The 26,720-nt window shown below is 41.0% G+C and overlaps 1 protein-coding gene across 2 annotated transcripts; it reads left to right on the top strand.

Annotated features, from left to right (window-relative positions):
- Positions 1-16,600: 16,600 nt before the first annotated feature.
- LOC124031919 (NSFL1 cofactor p47-like) lies at positions 16,601-24,121 on the top strand. 2 transcript variants are annotated; one of them, XM_046343724.1, is made up of 9 exons: positions 16,601-16,758; positions 17,473-17,579; positions 17,768-17,845; positions 21,399-21,564; positions 21,700-21,795; positions 21,919-22,028; positions 22,232-22,369; positions 23,002-23,172; positions 23,265-24,121. In XM_046343724.1, exons 1-9 carry the CDS (start codon positions 16,657-16,659, stop codon positions 23,425-23,427), a joined length of 1,131 nt encoding a protein of 376 aa, XP_046199680.1. In that variant the 5' UTR covers positions 16,601-16,656; the 3' UTR covers positions 23,428-24,121. The 2 variants fall into 2 exon arrangements, with proteins under 2 accessions (XP_046199680.1, XP_046199679.1); XM_046343723.1 differs by having other exon boundaries at positions 21,916-22,028.
- The last annotated feature ends 2,599 nt before the right edge of the window (positions 24,122-26,720 follow it).

Here is a 26,720-nt window from a genome sequence, read left to right as displayed (position 1 = left end):
TTTTGTCGTCGGCTTTTACTGGAAAGACTATTCACATGCTGCAGTGTAACCTGAGGCAGAAAAAGAGGGAAGGTGTGGAATTTCACCAGGTAGGGTGTGTGTGTGTGTGTGTGTGTGTGTGTGTGTGTGTGTGTGTGTGTGTGTGTGTGTGTGTGTGTGTGTGTGTGTGTGTGTGTGTGTGTGTGTGTGTGTGTGTGTGTGTGTGTGTGTGTGTGTGTGTGTGTGTGTGTGTGTGTGTGTTAGAGGGACAGAATGAAAGGCTTGTGCTATAGTAATCATTTTCATCTCCCAAGGCAAAGGAGGACTGCCAAATGTCATTTTAATTACTGTGGGATTTTTTTTGTCCTGGTCGGAACTTATTTGACTACATCACAGGCAACTCATCTCTTCTTCTCTCTCTTAGTCCAACGTCACTTCAGCCAGGTGATAGATTTGATCTATATCCTGCTTAGTCAACATTTACCATAACTGCCCCCCCCCACACACACACACTCCTTAGACTCATCCTGACATGGGTCACCTGACTCACCTGTTGGCCAGCGTCACTCTGACGTAAGAATAGCTGGAAGGAAAGACGAATCCCAATTGCATTAGATATGGGCTGACTTTGTTTTGTTCCTTGGCATGACTAGCCTTCTGTCTCCAACTATCTCCACCTGATGATGGAGGTCTGGTTTCTGTCTCTGTTCCTCCTTATCAACCACAGCCCTCCTCCCACACAGCCCTTTTTACTTTCTGCACTCCTCATAGGCACAAAATACCATGCATGTTGAATCAGCAACGAACATTACATTTTTTCTGCTCCCTTATTTTTGCATTTTCACAATGTCTCTGTTTTCTGTCTGTGTACTTATAGGTGTACTCTCTTCTAATTTCTGTTTTGTTTGTCTCTCTATCTCCTCACTCTTTATTTCCTGCTGCCAGGGTGTGTTGATTGGGCTTGATTCAGCCTGTAACTAGTCTGTGCGTGCCTGTGTGGTCCCAGCATTTGACAAATACTGGTTTATGGGAACAGAGATGGAATTGATAATGGGCAAAGTAATTACCTCTTGTTGAATGGTACATCTGTCTGATTTCACACAGCAGCACAGAGAATAGTCCCCTGATCAATCCACATTTTTCCCATAAGGTCATGTCATGTTGTCTTTGTTGAATTTTCGGCTATTGAATTTTAAAACACATCATGACCTATCGAAAATCTATAAAACATTCAAACTTGGGTCAGCCACAACAGAGTAGTATAAACAGACAATATTTGTAGAGTTGTGCAACTCTGTGATGTGCATTACTTAAAAAAATTGTAACACATGGCTCTTAAATATTGAATCTGTGTTAGAGTGAGCTCTTGGCAGTGTCCGCTGAATATTTCATAAATAGTTGTCAACATTTTTTTCTTGAGTATTATCATGCCTGGTGTATGTGGGACAGGATGCCACTTTGAGCCACTTCCTGTTTGATAAAGGAGAGAAAAATAGAGCTATAAGAGCCAGGAGGAAACCCCACCAGAGGAGAGGAAAAAGACAGATTAGGAGAGGTACAGAGAGAGAGAGAGAGAGAGGGATAGATAGAAAAGAGAACAAAAAAAAGAAAGTTAGGAAGATGCAGAGAAAAAGGATTAAAAGCTGAGACTGACTGGGTGAGAAAAAGGAAAGTAGACATCTGAGAGCTAGAGGGCAGAGGAGATAAAGAAACTGGGGGAATTGTTAGAGCAATAGCAGAAAATCAGAAACGGAAGGAAACAGAGGCTAAGAAGGAGCAAAAGAAGACACTGCCTTACGGAATTGATGAAATGACATCAAAACATGTATTTCCTGTCGTTGAAATAGGTCAGGGGAGCCTAGAGACAGTACCTGCCAAAGATGTGCCCAATCAGTCACAGAAGGGAAGAGAGGGATGGGGGAGAAAGATGATAGAGATTATAAAGGTTGGCAGATTTAGAGAAAAAAAGCCCAAACAAGACAGAAAAACAGAGATAGCGTAGAGATAGCATTAGATCCAAGGCCTTGTTTTGTCTGGAAGAGAATCAAAAGCTGATGAGAGGGGGTGGGCTCATGGGAACAAGCCGGAACCACAGCCTCAAAAACACCTTTCATCTGCATGTGCTTACCTACAAGAATTAGGTTGTTATCCCTTTGAGATGGGGAGTGCCTTGTACAGAGGGTGGATCTCATTCTCAACCACAAACCTCATTTGAATGAAACCCTGCACCTGCTGATGTATTGATCAGGGATTGATTATGTTGCTGGGTTGACTCAGTGATCTACATGACAGTGATGGGGAAAGCTACACTTTTGGTCACGTAGCTGCTGTTCCACTCCCCCCCCCCTCTTTCTTTATCTTTCTCTGTTCATTCTCAACCACCCATCCCTAAGAGATGAAACAGTTCCTCACCACTCATTGCCAGTTCTACAATCGTTGTAAGAACCTGTGACAATCACAAGTTTTCTTTTGGGCGGCAGGTAACCCAGGGGTTAGAGCATTGGGCCAGTAACTGAAGGTCGCTGGTTCAAATACCTGGGCTGACAAGGTGAAACATTTGTGAATGTGCCCTTGAGCAAAGCACTTACCTCTAATTTGCTCCAGGGGTGCCGTACTACTAGTGCTGACCCTGTAAAACAACATATTTCATTGCACCTATCCGGTATATACACACATATATATATACACATATACACATTGGGAACGTTCCAAGAATATTCATGTGCCCAGTTTTTTCCAGGTTAGGAGAATATTCTATCAACGTCCCCCCAAACATACATAGAACATGGTTGCCATGTTCTCAGAACCTAAGATATTAATGATCTAGAACAATCTTATGGGAACGTTGCAAGAACATTCATGTGTCCAGTTTTCTGAGGTCAGGAGAATATTCCATCAACGTCCTACCACACACACACACACACACACACACACACACACACACACAGATAGTGTGCATTGGGAAAGTATTCAGACCCATTGACTTTTTCCACATTTTGTTACGTTACAGCCTTATTCTAAAATTGATTACATTGTGTTTTTCCCCCTCATCAATCTACACACAATAGCCCATAATGACAAAGCAAAAACTGGTTTATAGACAATTTTGCTAAAAAAATACAAATCAAAACTGAAATATCACATTTACATAAGTATTCAGACCTTTTACTCAGTACTTTGTTGAAGCACCTTTGGCAGTGATTACAGCAATGACTCTTCTTAGGTATGACACTACAAGCTTGGTACATCTGCATTTGGGGAGTTTCTCCCATTCTTCTCTGTAGATCCTCTCAAGCTCTGTCAGGTTGGATGGGGAGTGTCGCTGCACAGCTATTTTCAGGTCCCTCCAGAGATGTTTGATTGGGTTCAGGTTGGGGCTCTGGCTGTGCCACTCAAGGACATTCAGAGACTTGTACCGAAGCCACTCCTGTGTTGTCTTTGCTGTGTGCTTATGGACGTTGTCCTGTTGGAAGGTGAACCTTCTCTCTAGTCTGAGGTCTTGAGCACTCTGGAACAGGTTTTCATCAAGGATCTCGCTGTACTTTGCTCCGTTCATCTTTGCCTCGATCCTGACTAGTTTCCCAATCCCTGCCGCTGAAAAACATCCCCACAGTATGATTCTGCCACCACCATGCTTCACCGTAGGGATGGTGCCAGGTTTCCTCCAGACATGACAATTGGCATTCAGGCCAACGAGTTCAATCTAGGTTCTATCAGACTAGAGAATCTTGCTAATCATGGTCTGAGACTTTAGGTGCCTTTTGGCAAACTCCAAGCGGGCTGTCATGTGCCTTTTACTGAGGAGTGGCTTCCGTCTGGCCACTCTACTGTCATGACGTTGGCCTGGGGATTGGTTTATGACAGTCATAAATACCTCTTCCCCCCTTTTTCCTCTCTCTACCCTACTGATGTTACATTTGCAAACACCTTGGTTAACATAGAGATTCTGGGAACATCAGAAGGTGGGGCGAAATTAACTATATTCTGGTAATCCGACCAATTGAAAATATGCGGTGGTACTTAATGAATATGATGTAAGTTCGGTTGTCATCTGAGACATTCTAATCAATGATAAGATGACAAACTCTACAGTGTAAAGTCTACACATCAGTTATCTGATTCACATGGAATTATTGTTCAATTTAAATGTTTCAATATGAAATTATTCGTGATGGGATGAAATGTGCTTTTAGCTTCTAAAATGTGAGATTTGGGTTTTCATAAGGTAGGGCTCTGCTCAATCTGTGGCCTGCCCCTGTGAAGGGACATGGGCTATAAAACTTTTCAAACACGCAATCCTCTACCTTCCGATATAAAGCCTTGACGACAACATAACCATCTGCTCCGAGGATGTGAGGACGACGGTCCGATGTCAGAATGGTTCAGATAATAACTACAGAACGAAGCCAACATCAGCGTGAGCTTTGGTTGCGAATGGTATGAACTTTTAACTCTTATTCACTACAGAAGTGATACCTCCTAGCCGTTGAGTTAGCAACAGCAGCTGCAAATGCAGATTAGGAAGGAACAGATAAAGTAAATATTTATTGCATTTTCCTTTTGCAAATGGGTGGTAATTTAGAATGCACAAGATACTGTATTTACGATAGCATAACTTCGCCCTTTGTTCCTCAGTCTTCCCGCTCTTTCACTCAAACCCAGCCCTTTTCTTTTTTGTAACAAGCTGTCATATCTGTTCCGCCCGCTAGGGACGTTTTCCTATGACATAATTTGTTATCAAGTTATGATTAATGATGTGTATGTGTAATTGTGTGATTAGTTAGGTATTTAGTAAATAAATAATTAAACCCAATTTTGTATTGCTGATTCAACTTGTTAGCCAGGGTTTGTGAAGATAACCAAGAATTTATAACTTTCAGATGAGACTGAATTAAGGTGACAATTAATATTGACTGCTATTGATGTAAAATATTACTAGGTCTTTAAGAGTTTATTCGGAAGATAACAGCTCTATAAATATTATTTTGTGGTGCCCCGTCTCTCCAGCTAATTACATTTACATGATTAGCTCAATCAGGTAATATTAATTACGGAGAAATTATTTTATAGAATAGCATGTCATATCACTTAATCCGGCATAGCCAAAGACACGATACTACCATAAAGGCGTGATTGGTGGAGTGCTGCAGAGATGGTTGTTCTTCTGGAAGGTTCCATCTCCACAGAGGAACTCAGGAGCTCTGTCAGAGTGACCATCGGGTTCTTGCTCACCTCCCTGACCAAGGCCCTTCTCCCCGACGGCTCAGTTTGGCCGGGCGGTCTGCTCTAGGAAGAGTTTTGGTGGTTACAAACTTCTTCCATTTAATAATGATGGAGACCACTGTGTTTCTTGGGATCTTGAATGCTGCAGAAATGTTTTGGTACCTTTGCCCAAATCTGTGCCTCAACACAATCCTGTCTCAGAGCCCTAAGGAACAATTCCTTTGACCTCATGGCTTGGTTTTTACTCTGACATGCACTGTCAACTGTGGGTCCTTATATAGACAGGTGTGTGCGCAAATCATGTCCAATCAATTGAATTTACCACAGGTAGACTCCAATCAAGTTGTATAAACGTCTCAAGGATGATCAATGGAAACAGGATGCACCTGAACTCAATTTCGATTTTCATAGCAAAGGGTCTTAATACTTATGTAAATAAGGTATTTCTGTTTTTTTATTTTCATACATTAGCTAAAATGTCTGAAAACCTGTTTTCAATTAGTCATTATGTGGTTTTGTGTGTAGATTGCTGAGGATAATTTATTTATTTAATACATATTCGAATAAGGCTGTAACGTAACAAAATGTGGAAAAAGTCTTTCTGAATGCACACATATAAATATGTATGTATATATATATATAAATAAATGTATATATATATATAAAAATAAATATATATAAATAAATATATATATAAATATAAATAAATAAATATATATATATATATAAATAAAATAAATATATAAATATATATATATATATATATATATAAATAAATATATATAAATATATATATTTATTTATAGAAATAAATATATTTTTATATATAAATATATATATATAAATATATAAATAAATAAATATATAAATATATAAATAAATAAATATATATATAAATATATATAATATATAAATATATATAAAAATATATAAATATATATATATAAACTTTGTGGGAATTAATATTTGTGTCATTCTCAAAACTTTTGGCCACAAGTGTGTGTGTGTGTATATATATATATATATATATATATATATATATATATATATATATATATATATATATATATACACATACACACACACACACACACTCGTGGCCAAAAGTTTTGAGAATGACACAAATAATAATTCCCACAAAGTTTGCTGCTTCAGTGACTTTAGATATTTTTGTCAGATGTTACTATGGAATACTGAACTATATTTACAAGCATTTCATACTGTATACAGTGGGGCAAAAAAGTATTTAGTCAGCCACCAATTGTGCAAGTTCTGTCACTTAAAAAGATGAGAGAGGCCTGTAATTTTCATCATAGGTACACTTCAACTATGACAGACAAAATGAGAAAAAATAAATCCAGAAAATCACATTGTAGGATTTTTAATGATTATGGCTCTTGTTAAAGCTTTTAGAATGGATTGTTTTAGTCTTACGATTTCCCTTCAACTGGAACCTCGGCTCAAACCATGAAAAGCAGCCCCAGACCATTCCTCCTCCATTCCTCCTCCACCAAACTTTACTGTCGGCACTATGCATTCAGGCAAGTAGCAGTCTTGTATGCGGCTGCTCGGCCATGGAAACCCATTTCATGAAGCTCCTGACGAACAGTTCTTGTGCTGACGTTGCTTCCAGAGGCGGTTTGGAACTCTGTAGTGAATGTTACAAACGAGGAGTCAATTCTTACCTGTTATGCGCCTAAGCACTCGGCGGTGCCTTTCTGTGAGCTTGTGTGGCCTATCCCTTTACGGCTGAGCCGTTGTTGCCTAGATTTTTCCACTTCACAAAAACAGCACTTACAGTTGACCGGGGCAGCTCTAGCAGGGAACAAAATTGACAAACTAACTCTAAAGGTGGCATCCTATGACGGTGCCATGTCGAAAGCCACTGAGCTCTTCAGTAAGGCCATTCTACTGCCAATGTTTGTCTATGGAGATTGCATGGCTGTGTGGTCGATTTTATACACCTGTCAGCAACGGGTGTGGCTGAAATAGCCGAATCCACTAAATGGATTCTTCTCCTGTCCCCATAGGATAATCTTTTCGTGTTCCTGATAGAACTCTTTTGAGTTCCATGTAGTACCCTCTGTGGAAAATGTTCTATATGGAACCTAAAAGGGTTCTACTTGGAACCAAAATAGTTTTTTCAAATGGTTCTCCTATGGAGACAGCCTATCTAGATAGCACCGTTTCTAGGAGGGACATTAATATTTAATTTGCCTCCGTATTTCCAGCATCAACAAGCCAACAGGACCAAATCCGTTTCTCAGATATCGATCCAAGAAATTAATTACCCCAATAACAGAGCTATCAGACAGTAGCAGGAGGACACAGACACATGTGAGCCTTGGGCCACACCATCATCTGCTCTTTATTCATTAGTTCAGCTCAATTATGTATTTTTTTGCCAGGAAAACAAAACAAAAACACAAGACAGACATCATTGCTATGTGGCCCAGGTGAACTATCATCACTGCTTTGCCATACAGACCCCTTCCCCAAACACATATCGGCACACAGCCAATTAGACAACAAAGACAGCCAAATGTCAGCTGAGATCTAGGGCATTGGCTTGTGCAAGGGAGTGCTCGAGGCTATATAGCACCAATTGGCTCCCTTTGTTTCCGACCATGGTTAAATAATTATATTATTCTGAGATGCCACGAGCGGCTATGAATCCAGATGAGCATATTAGGCGATTCTTTTGGGGGGGGGGGGGTGTAAACTATAATGCATTTTAAATACAGAACAATTGAACCAGAAATGCACATTAACCAATTAAGGGCAGCAGACTAGATATTGTACATGGAAACTGCTCTTTTATACAGTTTAATTGGTCCAATAACACCGTTCATACAATTCTGAATGATTAAAAGGAAATTCAATTCGAGGATAATATGTTTTTTAGAACATAATTTATTTTCTGTGTCTAACATATCATTGTGGTTTTTCGTCCATCTCTTTCACCGTAAATCACCATGTTTAATTAAACTTTACAGGGCAGTGATGGAAGGCCAGTGTGTCCTTCAGGAACAATGGTGTGTGCCTAGTGCTTGACCTTCCCTGCTGTTGGAGGGAGCAGAATGTGAAATGAACACTGTGACTTGTGTTAAATCTGGGCTGAGTGTCTCAGATTTATGGCTGTCTGACTGGAATTGAATGGATCCTCCTATCCCCTCAAACACTTGAAACCTCCCAGAGGGCCTGGATCGGCTGTTTCTCATTGTCTGTTAATCAAATCATGAGGAGACATAGAACTAGCTAAAGTCAAGGGGTACATTGTCCTTATGGCCCTATAACCTTCGAACAAGAGGTGATATGGTTGGAATCTCTTTAAAGAGACATTCTATGTGGTCTAGTTCTGATAACCAGGATATACAAGAGGACATGTTATATCCTGCTGCCATGGAGATGAGAATAGAACAGACCTCCTCTCAGGTGTGAGATTGTGTTGGTGATGTCGTGTTTGGTGTGAAGATAGACTGTTGTGCATCTCTGCTATCCGAGAGGTGGGGAGACGCGTGGACGGATGGAAGGAAGAACGGACGGGTAGGTTAGTTAATTAGACTCTGGAAAAATGCTTCCGAAAGGGTTCTTCAGCTGTCCCCAAAAAGAGAACCCTTTGGGGTTTCATGTAGAACCCTGTGTTGAAGGGGTTTTACATGGACTGAAAACGGTTCTACCTGTACCTTGAACCCCCAAAAGTTTTTCAAAGGGTTCTCCTATGGGGACAGCCAAAGAACCCTTTTAGGTTCTAGATAGCGCCTTTTTTTCTACGGGTGTAGAGTAGTTTGGTGGGAAGGTAGGTAGATTAAAGATAGGTAGATAGGGAGGTAGGTAGATTTAGAGGGAGTGAGGGAGGAAGGTAGGTAGATAGATAGATAGATAGGAGAGGGAGTGAGGGAGGAAGATAAGAAAGAGACTGCGTGTGGATGGAGGGGTGCCATTGCATGCAGTTTTGACTCACTGATTAAAATGTCAGAGTTATAAATGAGCAAGGTCAGTGTGTGTGTGTTGGGGGGGGGCATGGGGGGTCTAAACTAGAGTGGAAGGGACACTCAAAACAGGGAGATAAGTTCATCTCCTGTGTCTCCAGCACATCTCCAGCCCCTTAGTTGACTCCTTCCTGTTGATACCACTCCATCTCTATGTCTGAGCCCGTGCAGCAGCACAATAAAATGTTAAAACCCAGGGAATAACTTGGGGGACAAGCCCTTCCGTATTTACGTCATTAGGGCTGAAGATTTACATCACAGTAATTTCAGAGGATGCTACTGTTTTTGCTTTCCCTATCACAGATCTTTCCTCACTCAGTGCCGAACCAGGGAGATATATAAATTACCTTATCTGCATACAGCCACACACATGGGGAATGCACAACAAGGATGGAGAGGGATTCAGAATGAGAGATGAAAATTATTAAACACAAATTCAAGCACAGTGGATACATTGTTCTGGGCAGACAGTACAATCTCTTTCAAATGTTTGAATCATACTCGACGTCTGTAAAAATATTCAGTGGTGGAAAAAGTACCCAATTAGTCAAGCTTGATTAAAAGTAAAGATACCTTAATAGAAAATGTCTCAAGTAAAAGTGAACGTCACCCAGTAAAATTACTACTTGAGCAAAAGTCTAAAAGTATTTGGTTTTAAATACTGTATACTTAAGTATCAAAAGTAAATGTAATTGATAAAATGTACTTAAGTATCAAAAGTAAAAGTATAAATCATTTCAAATTCCTTATATTACGCAGACCAAGACGGCATGATTTGATTGTTTTTATAATTTATGGATAGCCAGGGGAACACTCTAACACTCAGACATAATTTACAAACAAAGCATGTGTCTTTAGTGAGTCTGCCGGATCAGAGGCGGTAGGGATGACCAGGGGATGTTCTCTTGTGCGTGAATTGGACCATTTTCCTGTCCTGCTAAGCATTCAACATTTACTTTTGGGTGTCAGGGAAAATGTATGGAGTAAAAAGTACATTATTTTCTTTAGGAATCTAGTGAAGTAAAATTAAAAGTTGTCCCCCCCCAAAATAAACAGTAAAGTACAAATACCTCCAAAAACTACTTAAGTAGTACTTCAAAGTATTTTTACTTAAGTACTTTACGCCACTGACAATGTTTTTATGTTTCTGAAACAAATCCTATGTGCCCCGCAGGTCATAAGGTCACCCCTTTTCCATCAACTGACAAGTAGGGTGTGGGAGGAAGGGAGGAAAGAGGACCCACCCGTCTTAACCTATCAGGAGTCATAAAGGACGCAAAGGTTATTTTACGACATGGTGCTATTGCCTGAGGTGGGAATTGAGAGCAGGGTAATTTCACCACTTTTGTGAGTGTTGTCTCTTTTTTTCTCTGGTTTATGATGCTTGGCAGATGCCCGTATCAACTCCCACAAGCTACTCATGCTGTTTTTAACGTTACTTAATTACATTATACTACCAAAATCAAAGGTTGTACAATCGCCTTACTGTTAATCAGGAATATAAACCCAACCACTGATAATGGTATTTGCTTCCATGTCTGCCTTTGCTACAGTCTCACTCATCATAAGCTCTCCTTTCTCAAGGCGATCTTCTAAATAAACCAATTTATTAAATGAAAAATTCTACAGTGCACATTGTATGTTGTCTTATTCTTGAATCATAGGTCTATGAATCCTTATGTCTCAGGGGTCTGGAGCTCACTCTCTTGCTCTGTATCTATGCACTGTTGCCTCATTGTTCAGACCCTGGGCAATAAGAAAAACTGAGGCGGGAAAAACTGAAAAATGTTGTCACTGAAACCACTCCTGAAATGTTAAATAGTTATTTCTGTATGCAAAACAACTTAATCAGTCTCTCTCTCACACTCTCTCTCTCTCTCTCTCTCTCTCTCTCTCTCTCTCTCTCTGTGTACGTGTGTGTGTACACGTGTGTGTGTGTGTGTTTGTGCATACAGGATGTTGAGGGACGGGGGCTGAGAGGTACTTGGTGACAGCAAGGATTTTTTTCAATTTAATTAGCCTTGAAGATCAAACGGCTACGAGCACATTAAAAATCCATCTTTTTATTTCCCTCCAGAAACAATTAAGAAGCTCCCCATCTAAAGCCTGCTTTTAAGAAGCTCCCTAACTAAAGCCTGCTTAGCCACTCTGTCTGGCTCCCTGTGGGTGCTCTGTGATGTTACACATTTGTCATTTAGCAGACACTCTAATTCAGTGACTTACAGGAGTAATTAGGGTTAAGTGCTGTGCTCAAGGTCACATCAAGAGATTTACACTACACTACATTTACTTTACACAGGTCACGTATTACATGTCTGGAACATAGATGTTTGGGAACAAAGGTGAGCTATATCACAAATGAGATATTTTTTCTTTAGAATGTTGGTTTAGGATAATCGTTTTCAGAAACGGGGATCTGTGGTGACGTGATAGATTTTCTTTGTGTACATTTCATTTCACACAGAGGAGTTTCAGTCCAGAGCTAACTTATGACTGCTGGAGTAGGTAAGCAACATGACAGGTCTAGTCAGTGTGACCTTGTGAGGAGTCACAGAGCATCTCCCTTAGAAAGAGAGTATGGATGTACAATACCTTTTAAAAATATTTTTATGAAGACTAGCAATTGAAGCTGCAAGCGGTATTTCCAATGTGAGGTAGCAGGTGCTCCCGGTCTAAACCAATTGTTATATTTTGTTGCCATCTTGTGGCGCAATATGACAATGAATTAGTCTAATTATGTGCGGCACATCAGTTTGATTCTAGGTGAACTGGAGACATAACTCCAGGAATCAAGGAACCAGAATGTATTATATTTATTTATTAGTGAAAACATTGATATATTGACTATGCTAATAGTTTTGATAAGCTAGTCTTAATTAAATTGTTAAAATGCTCTTTGAAATCTTAACATAAACAAAAATGCCCTGGCCAAGCTGTTTTCACACCTGAGCAAAATAAAACAGGAAAATTTGTGTTTTTTATGGCCACACACTATGGTCAATTCATGAATCTACACTGATAATACAAAACATTAAGAACACCTGCTCTTTCCACGACATAGCTTTCAACTGGATTCACCTGGTCAGTCTATGATCCCTTATTAATGTCACTAGTTAAATCCACTTCAATCACTGTACAGTAGCAAGAATAATAAATTCTGCACAAATTAGTCATAACATTTGATCTGATCTTCATCTTAGTCACAACAGTAGACAAACACAGTGTGCGTAAACTAATAACACACAGTTGAAGTCGGTAGTTTACATACACCTTAGCAAAATACATTTAAACTCAGTTTTTCACAATTCCTGACATTTAATCAGAGTAAAAATTCCCTGTCTTAGGTCAGTTAGGATCACCACTTTATTTTAAGAATGTGAAATGTCAGAATAATAGTAGCGAGAATGATTTATTGCAGCTTTTACTTCTTTCATCACATTCCCAGTGGGTCAGACATTTACATATACACTCAATTAGTATTTGGTAGCAATGCCTTTAAATTTAACTTGGGTCAAATGATTCAGGTAGCCTTCCACAAGTGAATGTTGGCCCATTCCTCCTGACAGAACTGGTGTAACTGAGTCAGGTTTGTAGGCCTCTTTGCTTGCACACACTTTTTCAGTTCTGCCCACAAATTATCTATAGGATTGAGGTCAGGGCTTTGTGATGGCCACTCCAATACCTTGACTTTGTTGACCTTTAGCCATTTTGCCACAACTTTGGAAGTATGTTTGGGGTCATTGTCCATTTGGAAGACCCATTTGCGACCAAGCTTTAACTTCCTGACTTCCTGGCTTTAACTTGCTTCAACATATCCACATCATTTTCCTTCCTCGTGTTGCCATCTATTTCGTGAAGTGCACCAGTCCCTCCTGCAGCAAAGCACGACAACATGATGCTGTCACCCCCGTGCTTCATGGTTGGGATGGTGTTCTTCGGCTTGCAAGTCTCCCAATTTTTCCTCCAAACATAACGTTGGTCATTATGGCCAAACAGTTCTATTTTTGTTTCATCAGACCAGAGGACATTTCTACAAAAAGTACGATCTTTGTCCCCATGTGCAGTTGCAAACCGTAGTCTGGCTTTTTTTTATGGCTGCTTTGTAGCAGTGGCTTCATCCTTGCTGAGTGGCCTTTCAGGTTATGTTGATATAGGACTCATTTTACTGTGGATATAGATACTTTTGTACCTGTTTCCTCTAGCATCTTCACAAGGTCCTTTGCTGTTGTTCTGGGATTGATTTGTACTTTTCGCACCAAAGTACATTCATCTCAAGGAGACAGAACACGTCTCCTTCCTGAGCGGTATGATGGCTGCGTGGTCCCATGGTGTTTATACTTGCGTACGATTGTTTGTACAGATGAACGTGGTACCTTCAGGCGTTTGGAAATTTCTCCCAAGGATGAACCAGACTTGTGGAGGTCTACAATTTTTTTTCTGAGGTCTTGGCTGAGTTCTTTTGATTTTCCCATGATGTCAAGCAAAGAGCCACTGAGTTTGAAGGTAGACCTTGAAATACATCCACAGGTACACCTCCAATTGACTTTTGAATTTTCCAAGCTGTTTAAAGGCACAGTCAACTTAGCGTATGTAAACTTCTGACCCACTGGAATTGTGATACAGTGAATTATAAGTGAAATAATCTGTCTATAAACAATTGTTGGAAAAATGACTTGTGTCATGCACAAAGTAGATGTCCTAACCGACTTGCCAAAACTATAGTTTGTTAACAAGAAATGTGTGGAGTAATTGAAAAACAAGTTTTAATGACTCCAACCTATGTGTATGTAAACTTCCGACTTCAACTGTACATTATTGTATTTTTCTTGCCAATATTGAATACATCATTTAAACATTCACAGTTTAGGTTGGAAAATGTATGTGATCCCCTAGGCTAATGATCCCCTAGGCTAATGAGTCCAATCAATGAGACGAGATTGGAGATGTTGGTTAGAGATGCCCTGCCCTCTTAAAATCACTCAGAAAATGTGAGTTTTCTATTCACTGATGTGAACCATGCCTCGAACAAAAGAGATCTCAGAAGACCTAAGATTAAGAATAGTTGATTTGCATAAAGTTGGAAAGGGTTACATAAGTATCTATAAAAGCCTTGATGTTCATCAGTCCACGGTAAGACAGATTGTGTATAAATGGAGAAAGTTAAGCACTGTTGCTACTCTCCCTAAGAGTGGCCCTCCTGCAAAGATGACTGCAAAAGTGCAGAATGCTCAGTGAGGTTAAGAAGAATCCTAGAGTGTAAGCTAAAGACTTACAGAAATCTCTGGAACATGCTAGCATCTCTCTTGACGAGTCTACGATACGTAAAACACTAAACAAGAATGGTGTTCATGGAAGAACACCACGGAAGAAGCCACAGGAGGGTCAACCAGCCACAGGAGGGTCAACCAGCCACAGGAGGGTCAACCAGCCAAAGGAGGGTCAACCAGCCACAGGAAGGTCAACCAGCCAAAGGAGGGTCAACCAGCCACAGGAGGGTCAACCAGCCACAGGAGGGTCAACCAGCCACAGGAGGGTCAACCAGCCAAAGGAGGGTCAACCAGCCACAGGAGGGTCAACCAGCCACAGGAGGGTCAACCAGCCACAGGAGGGTCAACCAGCCACAGGAGGGTCAACCAGCCAAAGGAGGGTAAACCAGCCACAGGAGGGTCAACCAGCCAAAGGAGGGTCAACCAGCCACAGGAGGGTCAACCAGCCACAGGAGGGTCAACCAGCCACAGGAGGGTCAACCAGCCAAAGGAGGGTCAACCAGCCAAAGGAGGGTCAAGCAGCGAAGGAGGGTTCACAAACTTTTTCCACCCTACACTGTGAATGTTTACACAGTGTGTTCAATAAAGATATGAAAATGTATAATTGTGTGCGTTATTAGTTTAAGCAGACTGTGCTTGTCTATTGTTGTGACTATCTATTGTTTATGACCAATTTATGCAGAAATCCAGGTAATTCCAAAGGGTTCACATACTTTTTCTTGCCACTGTAGATGAAGGGGAGGAGACAGGTTAAAGCAGGATTTTTAAGCTTTGAGATAATTGAGACATGGATTATGTATGTGTGCCATTCAGAAGGTAAATGGGGAAGACACCGGTTTGTGTCTAGAACTACAACGCTGCTGTGTTTTCCACACTCAACAGTTTCCTGTGTGTGTCAAGAATGATCCAACACCCAAAGACATCTAGCCAATTTGACAACTGTGGGAAGCATTGGAGTCAACATGGGCCAGCAACCCCGTGGAACGCTTTCGACACCTTGTAGAGTCCATGCCCCGACAAATTGAGGCAACTCAATATTAGGAAGACGTTCCTAATGTTTGGCATACTCAGTGCATATATTAGATGGTTAGTGTTTAAATGCCCTCTTTATAGAGAGCAATAGTGAAGGCTTATTTTTGTACGGACTAACTCTGCCATGGTTCTTTGGACAAAGCCTATGGGAAAGTAAATGGAGTTTTGTAGAGTTTTTGGATGAATGCTAAAAATAAGGTCTGTGGTAAAAACAGACTTAGGAGATCCGATACAGTTTCATCTATGAGAATCTTCATCAGCTAATGTCACTTGTGAATTTTGAAGCATTTCTGTAATAAAATGAAACACAAAGCACATAAAAGGCTTCATAATTCATAAAGGTCATGCTAACTGACTGATATTATCTTATAAAACAAAACATATAAGATCTCCTAAGCCTGTGTTAAACTCTGACCTTATTTTCGCCGTTTATCCCCATTCATTTTCCGCATAGGAATGGCTAAACAAAACAGAGGTAACTAATGTCTGTTTTTTAGGACTATAAACTGGCGATCTCGATTAGAGACGAAGAAACAATTCAAATAGAAATCTTATCAGATAATCCAGGGGAATTCTTGAAGAATATAACTTAGAAATGCCCAAAAAGTATTTAATAGTAGAACTGATATAACCATCAGAACCCAAAATATAAGCTTGCTTTGATTGTAAACAAACACCAATATAGACTTAAAAAACGTGGTTAAAACTAAAATGTTGATCCCATTCATGGTCTGTCAATGAATTTGAGAGTAGTTAGTGCTCCAGTCCAACCCCTCAGCTGTTTATAAAAACAAGCAGCAGTGACTGCTTTGTTGATTATTCAAATCCCAGATTGCCCCTTTGTTATGGCAGAAAATACTGCTATATTTGTTATGGTAATAGTAGCCTCTACTAGGCTTTCTTCACCTCATCTTTGTGAGTGAGGGCCTGGAAGCAGTAACTATGGTAATAGCCAACAAATAGCCAGTACCATTTTAGATATAAATGTCAAATCTATGTGAAATATTATTCCTCCAAATAAAATGCATTAACTTTGTCAGGAAAATACAACACGTCATAAACACTGTTCACATGTAGCCTACTGCATTTAGCTGACATAGGAACCAAGTTGATAGGTGATTCCTCAACTGGAGTCGGAACAGTCATTGAATGGGCATATCAAAATGGCGGACCAAGAATCCTCGGTGAGGGAGTTCGTTGCTGTTACTGATGTTGATGAAGAGAGGGCCCGTTTTTTCTTGGAGTCTGCCGGTTGGGATTTGCAGGTACATGCTGGTCACATCGACCTACCAATTGTACTACATGTGATATTTGAAGTTAACTCACAACATACGAATGACAGTATCTAGTTAGCTAACACTTACTAGCAGGCTAGCTACTGTACTAGTTTCTGCAAGTCACTCTTTCTCACAACAATAGATCGAGTGACCATTGCGGTCATATTCCCTGGTATCTAGTTATCTACCAATCAGTTTCACACCGATACCAATGTTTTACTACCACTGCCTAGTAGCGAGTTTAATGTTAACTTGCTAACAAATCCGCTTCTATTATGAATGGCTCACTGCGTTCTAGCTAACTAATGTTATCTGGCTAACAAGCTAGCTAGCAGATTAGCTAGGGGGCTAATTTAGCTAACTATTGTAACTAAAGCGTTAGCTAACTATCCGATTGGCATATATTATGGTCCAGCAGTAAGCCAATCTCACAACTACCTAACAACATTTTCCAACTAGTCACTGAGATGATGGCTAATGTATCAGATGTTTCCCATCCTAACGTTAATTGCTAGCAAGTATAATATGTATAAGAACGTCCTCCTCGTCTAACTACTAGTAGGTAGCTACTTCTTAATTCGGCAAGTTCACAATTAAACTCGAACTAGCCAACGTTAGATAGCTAGTAATCAGCTTTAGACTATGACTAGACATTGAGATCTTGACGTTTGAATGACATGGAATCTTGGTTTCTTTCCTTAGCTTGCCCTGGCCAGTTTCTTTGAAGATGGTGCTGAGGATGACATAGTGACATTACCTCAGCCAGAGAGTGGTGGATCCTCTGTGCCTCGTTCCACAGGGACTGGCAGGTACATAGCTAACTGACCTATGTAAATCTATTGTTACACTGTCATTCTATGTACCATTAAAACAGGATGCCCATATCCTTTCAGTGTTGCCTTTGTCATTTTTTAAATGATTATTCTATGAAACATTTCATGTTACATGATTAATGTCTGACCCTATTGTCATTCATTGTTTTTTTGTGTGTGTAAAGGAGTGAAAATAGAGTGACCTCCTTCAGGGATATGATGCACGAGGAAGAAGATGACAGTGACGAGGAGGAAGGGGAAAGGTAAGTCTGTCTTTACTTCAATGACTTTAGAGTGTATGCATTTCACATTGCATGTAGGCCTAGGCTGTGTGTATTTTGGACAGTATAGGGTGCCTCCAGAATGTACCAAAACTATTTTGGTTTCTCTATTCAGTTCTCTCTAGGCTGGTATTACTTTCTGCCACAACAGATTCTGCTGGGTGGGAATGGGTCCCTGTGTTACTTTTCAACAGTAGATGTATATTTACCATCACAAACCGATGCTGGCACTAAGACCGCACTCAATGAGCTGTATAGGGCCATAAGCAAACAAGAGAGTGCACATCCAGAGGCGCCACTTCTAGTGGCTAGTGATTTTAATGCAGGGAAACTGAAATTCATCTTACCTCATTTTTACCAGCATGTCACTGTGCAGCTAGAGGTGAAACACTCTAGATCATCTTTACTCCACACACAAGCATGCAAACGTCTCCCCACCCTCCCTTTGCCAAATCTGACCATAACTCTATCATCCTGATCTCGGTTTACAATCCAAAACTCAAACAGGAAGTACCAGTGACGTGTTCAATATGGAGGTGATCCGATGAAGTGGATGCTAAGTCAAGGACTGTTTCAGGACGCATCAGTCACCGCCTTCATTAACCTGTTTTGCACAGGCGTGCCGCTAGCGACCCACCGCGACAACATCCGGTGAAATTGCAGGGCGCCAATTTCAAATGACAGAAATAGTAATAATAAACATAAATTAAAATACAAGCGTTATACATCGGTTGAAAGATTAACTTCTTGTTAATCCAGCCGCTCTGTCAGATTTCAAAAGGCTTTACGGTGAAAGCAAACGTGATTATCTGAGGACAGCGCCCCTCACACAATCATACAAACATTTTCCAACCAAGCAGAGGAGTCACACAAGTCAGAAATAGCAATAAAATAAATCTCTTACCTTCGAAGAGCTTAATCTGGTTGCTGTTTTGTTTGATAAAGTCCTTCTTTATATCCCAAAAACTTACAGTACATCCTAATAGTACCGGTAAAGTTTGTTGAAACATGTCAAACAATGTTTATAACTAATCCTCAGGGTGTCTTATCTAAATAATCAATAATATTTCAACCGGACAATAGCATATTCAATAGAAAGGGAGAAAAAAACAAGGGTGTGCAAACCTGTACTGCATGCTTCCCCAGTCCCCTGACCAAAGGTCTTTTTCTTTGTCGTTTTTCAGAAATCAAGCCTGAAACCATGTCTTAAGACTGACATCTAGTGGAAGCCATAGGAACTGCAATCTGGGCCCTAACCAATCAGGAAGTGCCCCATATTTTGAAAGCGCTGCATGCCAATGACTCCTTATATGGCTGTGAATGGGCTACAAATGAGCTTACGTTTTCTACATATTCTCCGAGGTGTCTACAGCATTGTGACGTCTTTTTACACATTTATGTTGAAGAATAGCCGCAAGGGACCACATTGAGCAAGTGGTCATATGATGGCTCCCGCAGAAGATCTTGCGTAAAGTACTGAGGTAGCCATTATTCCAATCGCTTCTAATGAGAAACCAATTGTCCCGACAGATATATTATCGAATAGATGTGTGAAAAACACCTTGAGGATGGATTCTAAACAACGTTTGCCATGTTTCTGTCGATATTATGGAGCTAATTTGGAAAAAAGTTTGCGTTGTAGTGACCGCATTTTCCGGTTGATTTCTCAGCCAAACGTGAAGAACAAACAGGATGATTTAATTTGATTGCTTTTCTTATTTTCGTGAAAATGTTGCCTGCTGCTAGCAGGGCATAATGCTATGCTAGGCTATGATAAACTTACACAAATGCTTGTCTAGCGTTGGCTGTAAAGCATATTTTGAAAATCTGAGATGACAGTGTGATTAACAAAAGGCTAAGCTGTGTCTTAATATATTTCATTTGTGATTTTCATGAATAGGAAGATTTTCTTGGGATATTTATGTCCGCTGCATTATGCTAATTAGTTTGAGGCGATGATTACGCTCCCAGATCCGGGTTTGAGAGTCTCAAGAAGTTAAAACTAAAACATACCTTATTAACAAGTATTCAGACCATCCTTGAGATGTTTCTACAACTTGATTGGAGTCCACCTGTGGTAAATTCATTTGATTGGACATGATTTGGAAAGGCACACACCTGTCTATATAAGGACCCACAGTTGACAGTGCATGTCAGAGCAAAAACCGAGACACGAGGTTGAAGGAATTGTCCCTAGAGCTCCGAGACAGGATTGTGTCAAGGCACAGATCTGAGGAAGGGAACCAAAACATTTCTGAAACATTGAAGATCCCCAAGAACACAGGGGTCTCATCATTCTTAAATGGAAGAAGTTTGGAACCAACAAGACTCTTGGTCTCTCTGACAAGACAGATGGTCTCTCTGACAGAGCTCCAGAGTTCCTCTGTGGAGATGGGAGAATCTTCCAGAAGGACAAACATCTCTGCAGCACTCCACCAATCAGGCCTTTATGGTAGAGTGGCCAGACGGAGGCCACTACTCAGTAAAAGGTAAGTGACAGGCTTGTGGAGCGATGGGTAACTATGCTTCGTGGGTAACTGTTGTTGATGTGTGCAGAGGGTCCCTGGTTCGCGCCCGGGTATGGGCGAGGGGACGGTCTAAAGTTATACTGTTACACCAGGGCAACAACTTCTCCCTCAAAGTCAGCAAGATAAAGAAGCTGATCGTGGACTACAGAAAACGGAGGGGCTATAGTGTAGTGTGTTGAGCATAAGGTTCCTCGGTGTTCACATCACTAAGGAATTATCATGGTCCACACAGACCAACACAGTTGACATTGCCGCTTTCCCCTCAGGAGGCTGAAAAGATTAGGCATATGCCCTCAGATCCTGTTATACAGCTGCACCATTTGAGAGCATCTTGACTGGCTCCATCACCGCTTGGAATGGCAACTGCTCGGCATCCGACCGCAAGGCGCTACAGAGTCTAGTGCGTATGGCCCAATACGTCACTGGGGCTGAGCTACCTGCCAGGCAGCGTCAGAGGAAGGATCTAAAAACTGTCAGACTCCAGACACCCCAGTCATAGACTGTTCTCTCTGCTACTGCATGGTAAGCGGTACCGATGCACCAAGTCTGGAACCAACAGGATCCTGAGCAGCTTCTACCCCCAAGCCATAAGACTGCTAGTTAGTCTGGGTTAACTAATGATTTATTATTGGTTAACTATCTGCATTGACCCTATTTGCACTAACTCTTGACTCATCACATACGCTGCTGCTATTGTTTGTTTAGATTGTTGCCTTGTCACTTTATCCCTACGAATATGTATCTCAATTACCTTGTATCCCTGCACTTTAACTTGGCTATATACACAGGGTACCTGAACCAAGTTATCATTCACTCCTCATCTTATTATTTTTTTTATTTCTCTGTTTTGTTGGGAAGGCCCATAAGTAAGCCTTTCACTGTTATGCTTCAAAAGCAACAGATGTAGACTGTGACAAATAAGATTAGATTTATTTGAATCACAGCATTGATGTTGATCCAAAATTCTGATTGTGTTGTATCCACATTCTTCCTTTGCTTCCCTCTAGGTTCTTTGCTGGGGGTTCTGAACGTAGTGGGCAGCAGATTGTGGGCCCCCCCAAGAAGAAGAGCTCTAATGAGGTGGTGGAGGACCTCTTCAAGGGGGCTAAGGAGCATGGGGCCGTACCTGTGGAGAAGGCTGGAAGAGGCCCAGGAGAGCCTAGTCGAGCCAGGGTAAGAAAAGCTTCTCCGTAATTGTGTCCTGCACCTATGTGTTATTATCCCTATGTTTTGGAATTGACCTTAAATCATCAAGGTAAGGGTGTATAATGTTTACTTACTCTTTTTCTCTTCTAACCCTCCCTCTAGCCGTTCATTGGCGGTGGCTACCGGCTTGGTGCAGCACCTGAGGAGGAGCCTGTTTATGTGGCTGGAGAGAGAAGAGCTGCTAACAGCCAGCAGGATGTTAGTTTGACAGTGAATTTATTTTAGTAGATATTTTGTATTGCTAGTATAAATTTGATCTCGGAAGAGTACATTTACATTAGTATACTTGATGTAGCCTATTTTCTTTACTACGTGCTGAAGGTGCATGTAGTCCTGAAGCTGTGGAAGACAGGTTTCAGCCTGGGCGACGGTGAACTCAGAAACTACAGTGATCCTGGCAATGCCATTTTCCTGGAGTCGATCCGTAGGGGGTGAGTACACTGTCCATACTGTCTGTTTGTCATACGGTTTATATGCGTGGCTGCTCATGTCCCTAAATCAATTTACTAAGTTAAATTCATTTCTATGGCATACACATTCTGATCAGCACTGGACAGCTGGGGGACACGTTTCCCTCTGAAGTCTGTTTCCTCATTGCTAAAGCATTGTCATAAGAAGTCATTCCTCCTTTCAGGGAAATTCCTTTGGAGTTGAGACAGCGCTCCCGGGGGGGTCAGGTCAATTTGGATATGGAGGACCATCGGGATGAGGACTTCTCCAAACCAAAGGTTACCTTCAAGGCTTTCGGCGGGGAAGGACAGAAACTGGGCAGGTGAGCTCGATCTATTCTGAAAGAATGCATCACCTAGAACAGTGTTTCCTAACTCAGGGTCCTCCAGTACCGCCAACAGTACATATTACTTGTTGTGGCCCCTGACAAGCACACCTGATTCTACTTGTCAATTTATCATCAAGCCCATGGCAAGTTGAATCAGGTGTTTTTGTCCATGGCTACAACAAAAGTGTGTGCTGTTGGGGGTACTGGAAGACCAAAGTTGGGAAATACTGTTCTAGAAGGGTAATGTAAATTGTATTAACTCGCCTGTCTGTCCACCTGCCATGGAAGAAATAACCTGCTTTTCATCACTGGTTTTTAGATTTGGGTACATTTGGGTACAGACCAAAGATTCTCAGATTAAATGCTTTTACATCTGCATTGCTTGCCGTTTGAGTTTTAAGCTGGGTTTCTGTGTAGCACTTTGACATCAGCTGATGTAAGAAGGGCTTTATAAATAAATGTGATTGATTGAATAGGGTGGCTGTTACACCTTATTACCACAAGGGGGTAGAAAAGGAAATTATGGCACAATGTGATTAGGTATTTGATTACGTTTTTTTGTGTGTTTTCTAGATATGTAACTGTCAAACACAGTAATCACAATAAACGTCTCTTTCCCGCCTCAGTGCCACCCCTGAACTGGTGTCTGCTCCGCGTATGGGGGACCAGGACCAGGTAACCAGTGAGGCCCAGGCCATCGCCTCTGTGAACCTGGATGCCTCTCAGCCTGTGACCAACATCCAGATCAGACTGGCCGACGGGGGGAGACTGGTGCAGAAGTTCAACCACACTCACAGGTCAGTTTTGGAGCCATTAAGCTCTACAGCGCCTTACTCCCACCATTACAAACAACATTAAATATTCTATCCATTATTTCTCTTGTCCACAGGGTGTCGGACGTGCGTCAGTTTGTGGTGGGAGCTCGACCTTTAATGGCCGCGACAGAGTTTGTGCTCATAACAACCTTCCCCAACAAGGAGCTGACTGACGAGAGCCAGACGCTGCGGGATGCCAACCTGCTCAACGCAGTCATCGTGCAGCGGCTAAAGTGATGGAGCCTCCTGGTGGCCTGGCTGGTTCACAGCTCTTTGATCCCCCTGAGGGACGAGACACCATGGACTTATGGACTTCTAATTCCTTTTTTTTTCTATAGTGATACGTTTTCCCTCATCAGCAGTTGAGGGGCAAATGTCGGGAACGGATAGGGCTTCAAAGAAAGGCAGAAGAAACAGTGGATTTGGTGGTAAAAGCTGTTTAGAAAGTATTAGGTGAACACACACAGTAACAATAAAGCTTTCTTAAGTTTCAGAGATTGCTTTAATGTTCATAATACTGTCATTGGTTTTGTTCATCACTTTCTATCTTCCACTTATCTCTCTGGCTCAACTCTTGCCTGTTAGTTTGGCTTTTTCCACACAAGTTACCATCAGGTCAACCCAACCGCAAATGTACCCAATGTATGCCAGTAGCCTTATGCTCCCATCATATTCAGAATCTCAACAAAGCGTCAAAACGGTCAGAACACTAAGGAAGTGGGATTTAGATGCGTAACATGTAATAGCTAGATTGCTTTACTATCAAACTAATAATTGAACAGAAACTCACTTTATAACTTGTAGACAATGGGTTTTAGTGGCAGGTTGATCTCACTGATCGCTTCGCAGCCTTGGACAAAAACAGGACAGTTGGAATGATTGTTTGGACCTCTGGAAGGTAATTCAATAAATTTGTTTGATGTATATGGAATTCCTAGTCTTGCTATTTTCTATTATGAAGTTATAGAACATATGATTTCAAATTGATATTAAATCCATTCTTGAAAAAAACGTGTGCTTTGTTTTTCAGCAAGGCAGTCTGATGATATGCTAATGTCTTGGAGATGGTTCATTGACCCGTGACTGCGAAATTGGTAACTAAATTGCGTTAGCTCCCCAAGCAAATTACTTTTGCTCAGCGGGCTAACGGTCTTGGTATGCTTGAGACCTAGGTTTGAACCATAGCCTAGTCGGTCAAACCAATCTGCTGGAATATGGAATGCTGTTTGTCTATCACTATATTGTAGTGCTTTAATAGAGTAGGTCCATTAAAACGTTTTTATTTTTTGATTCCCAATTTAGAACATAAAAACAAAAAAGTTAAACTAGTGTACAGTTGTACAAACCAGGGGAGGATCATCCTATTCAACAACTAATCTGACTATATTCACGTCATCAAATAGCCGATTAAAACACACTTTTGCAGCATTCCACTACCATTCCGTCAAACAACAAAAAATCTGAATCATGTAACAGATATAGGATATGGTAGAAAGAGTGTGTGGCCTTTTCTGTAGCTGACAGGTCAGAGAAAATGTATTGACAACGTTAATGAGAAACTTTTTACATCGTGCAGGTTTCTTCGATCAAATAGCCTAACCTATGTAACAGTTAAAATACTTTGAATTTCACCAGGTTCATATAGCATGTAGATTTGTTGTGTGTACTTACGTTTTGCCCTGCGTGCTCAAATAATTTTGATGCACTATGAAAGGTGGGCACGCTTTTTCTGTCTTCAGAAAATGTTGATTCCTTTATGCGTGAAGTCATACATTATGTTTAGAGGTTACTCATAATTGTACTTTGGAGATATTAACATTCTGAATTCAACATGTGGTTACTAGCTAGCTATGGTATTGTGTGAACGGTGGCTAGCTCCTCGACTGATCCCAGTCTTTTGTACTGTGAGTCTGTTGCAGAAAGTGGCGACGATTCGCAGAACATATTTGTGCTCTACGAGAGTGAGTTCTGAGTCATTAAAACAACCTCATCTCCGAAGCCCGTCTATAGTTTTAATCAACCATACATAACGCAGAGCTACAGCGGTGCAGTACAGCACTGGTTACACTGACATGTTAACAACATATCTTAAAAACAGGAGAGGTCAAAGAAATGGACAATATATACAGTGGCGACCTGCCATCCAGGACAGGTGGGGCAGAGTTTTGTTGTTGCCTGTTTTGCATGTTAGTTTGGCATTAATGTGTCTGAGATTACAAACAAATGTAAAAAAATATATATAAATCAGTCATTGAATTAATAAAGCTGCATACAAACATGGTCTCTTTTTTTGCTTTCTTGAGTAAGGCAGCTCCAAAATGCAAGTGCTTCGTCTGAAAATACAGGAGTGTAGGGGTTGGTAATGTTCTCTAGTTGCGCTGTGCTTGGCTCAGTGTTCTGTTGCTCATGGGGACACAGGGTGAGCTCAAATTCAAGCCCCTTGGGTGCTGCCATAGAGTTGCATTAAAGTGCCCATCCAAGAAGGCTCAAGGTCATTGTCAACAGATAAAATGAAGTCAAATCACATATCTAGAGCAGCTTTGGACTGTCAACATCATACTTTCAAAATCTTAAATAGCTAACTAGCAGTCACCATCATGAATCAAGTTGACAATCTATTGGCAAATCCTTGTCATATGAAGAGAAATTATAGATAAAACGTATTGATGCTCATCGGCCATTGGACATAAACATTTCACAAGTTGGAAATGGCAAATTCAACAATGAGCGGTTTGGAAGGAATCAGTGGCTAACTGCAAGCATGGCAAAGAAATCACTAGCCTGCTATTCAGTGGAGTGGATGTGTGGTCCAAGTTTGGGTTAAATGGGTCTCTTGCATGCAACATTGGCCAAGCTAGCATATCTTCTTCCGCTTCCAAAAAAACACGAAACTCTGAACTGGGAAATCTGAGAAAAAAAGAGCTTCGACTGGGAAAACAAGTTTTGAACGGTCATCCAACTCGGAATTCCAAGTCAGGAACCCTGGCCTCTTTCTGGAGCTCTGACCTGAAGAACTTAAACGTCATGATTCAACCCTCTTTTTTTTTTTTCAAGAGTTCTCAGTTGTCTTGAAAGCACCATAAATTGATGGCAAAGTTTGCCCACGATGGACCCCCGCTCCACCTTCCTGTTCAAGTGAGCACAGCCCAAAAATGTATTATATGCTGTAGCTAAGACAGTAATACTAAGTGTATGTTGTAGAGGTCGACCGATTAATCGGCATGGCCGATTTCAAGTTTTCGTAGTCGGCATTTTTGGATGCGATTATGGCCAATGGATTCCACGAGGAAACTGCGTGGCAGGCTGACCACCTGTAAAGCGAGTGCAGCAAGGAGCCAAGGTAAGTTGCTAGCTAGCATTAAACTTATCTTATAAAAACAATCTTCACAATCACTAGTTAACAACACATGGTTGATGATATTAACAGGTTAACTAGCTTGTCCTGCATTACATATTATCCATGCGGTGCCTTTTAATTTATCTTCGAATCACAGCCTACTTCTCCAAACGGGGGATGATTTAACAAAAGC

This window comes from Oncorhynchus gorbuscha, linkage group LG03 (assembly GCF_021184085.1).
Source record: "Oncorhynchus gorbuscha isolate QuinsamMale2020 ecotype Even-year linkage group LG03, OgorEven_v1.0, whole genome shotgun sequence".
NCBI classification, from domain to species: domain Eukaryota; kingdom Metazoa; phylum Chordata; class Actinopteri; order Salmoniformes; family Salmonidae; genus Oncorhynchus; species Oncorhynchus gorbuscha.
The sequence above is the reverse complement of the archived record's forward strand: the minus strand, read 5'-3'. Positions and strand labels throughout refer to the sequence as shown.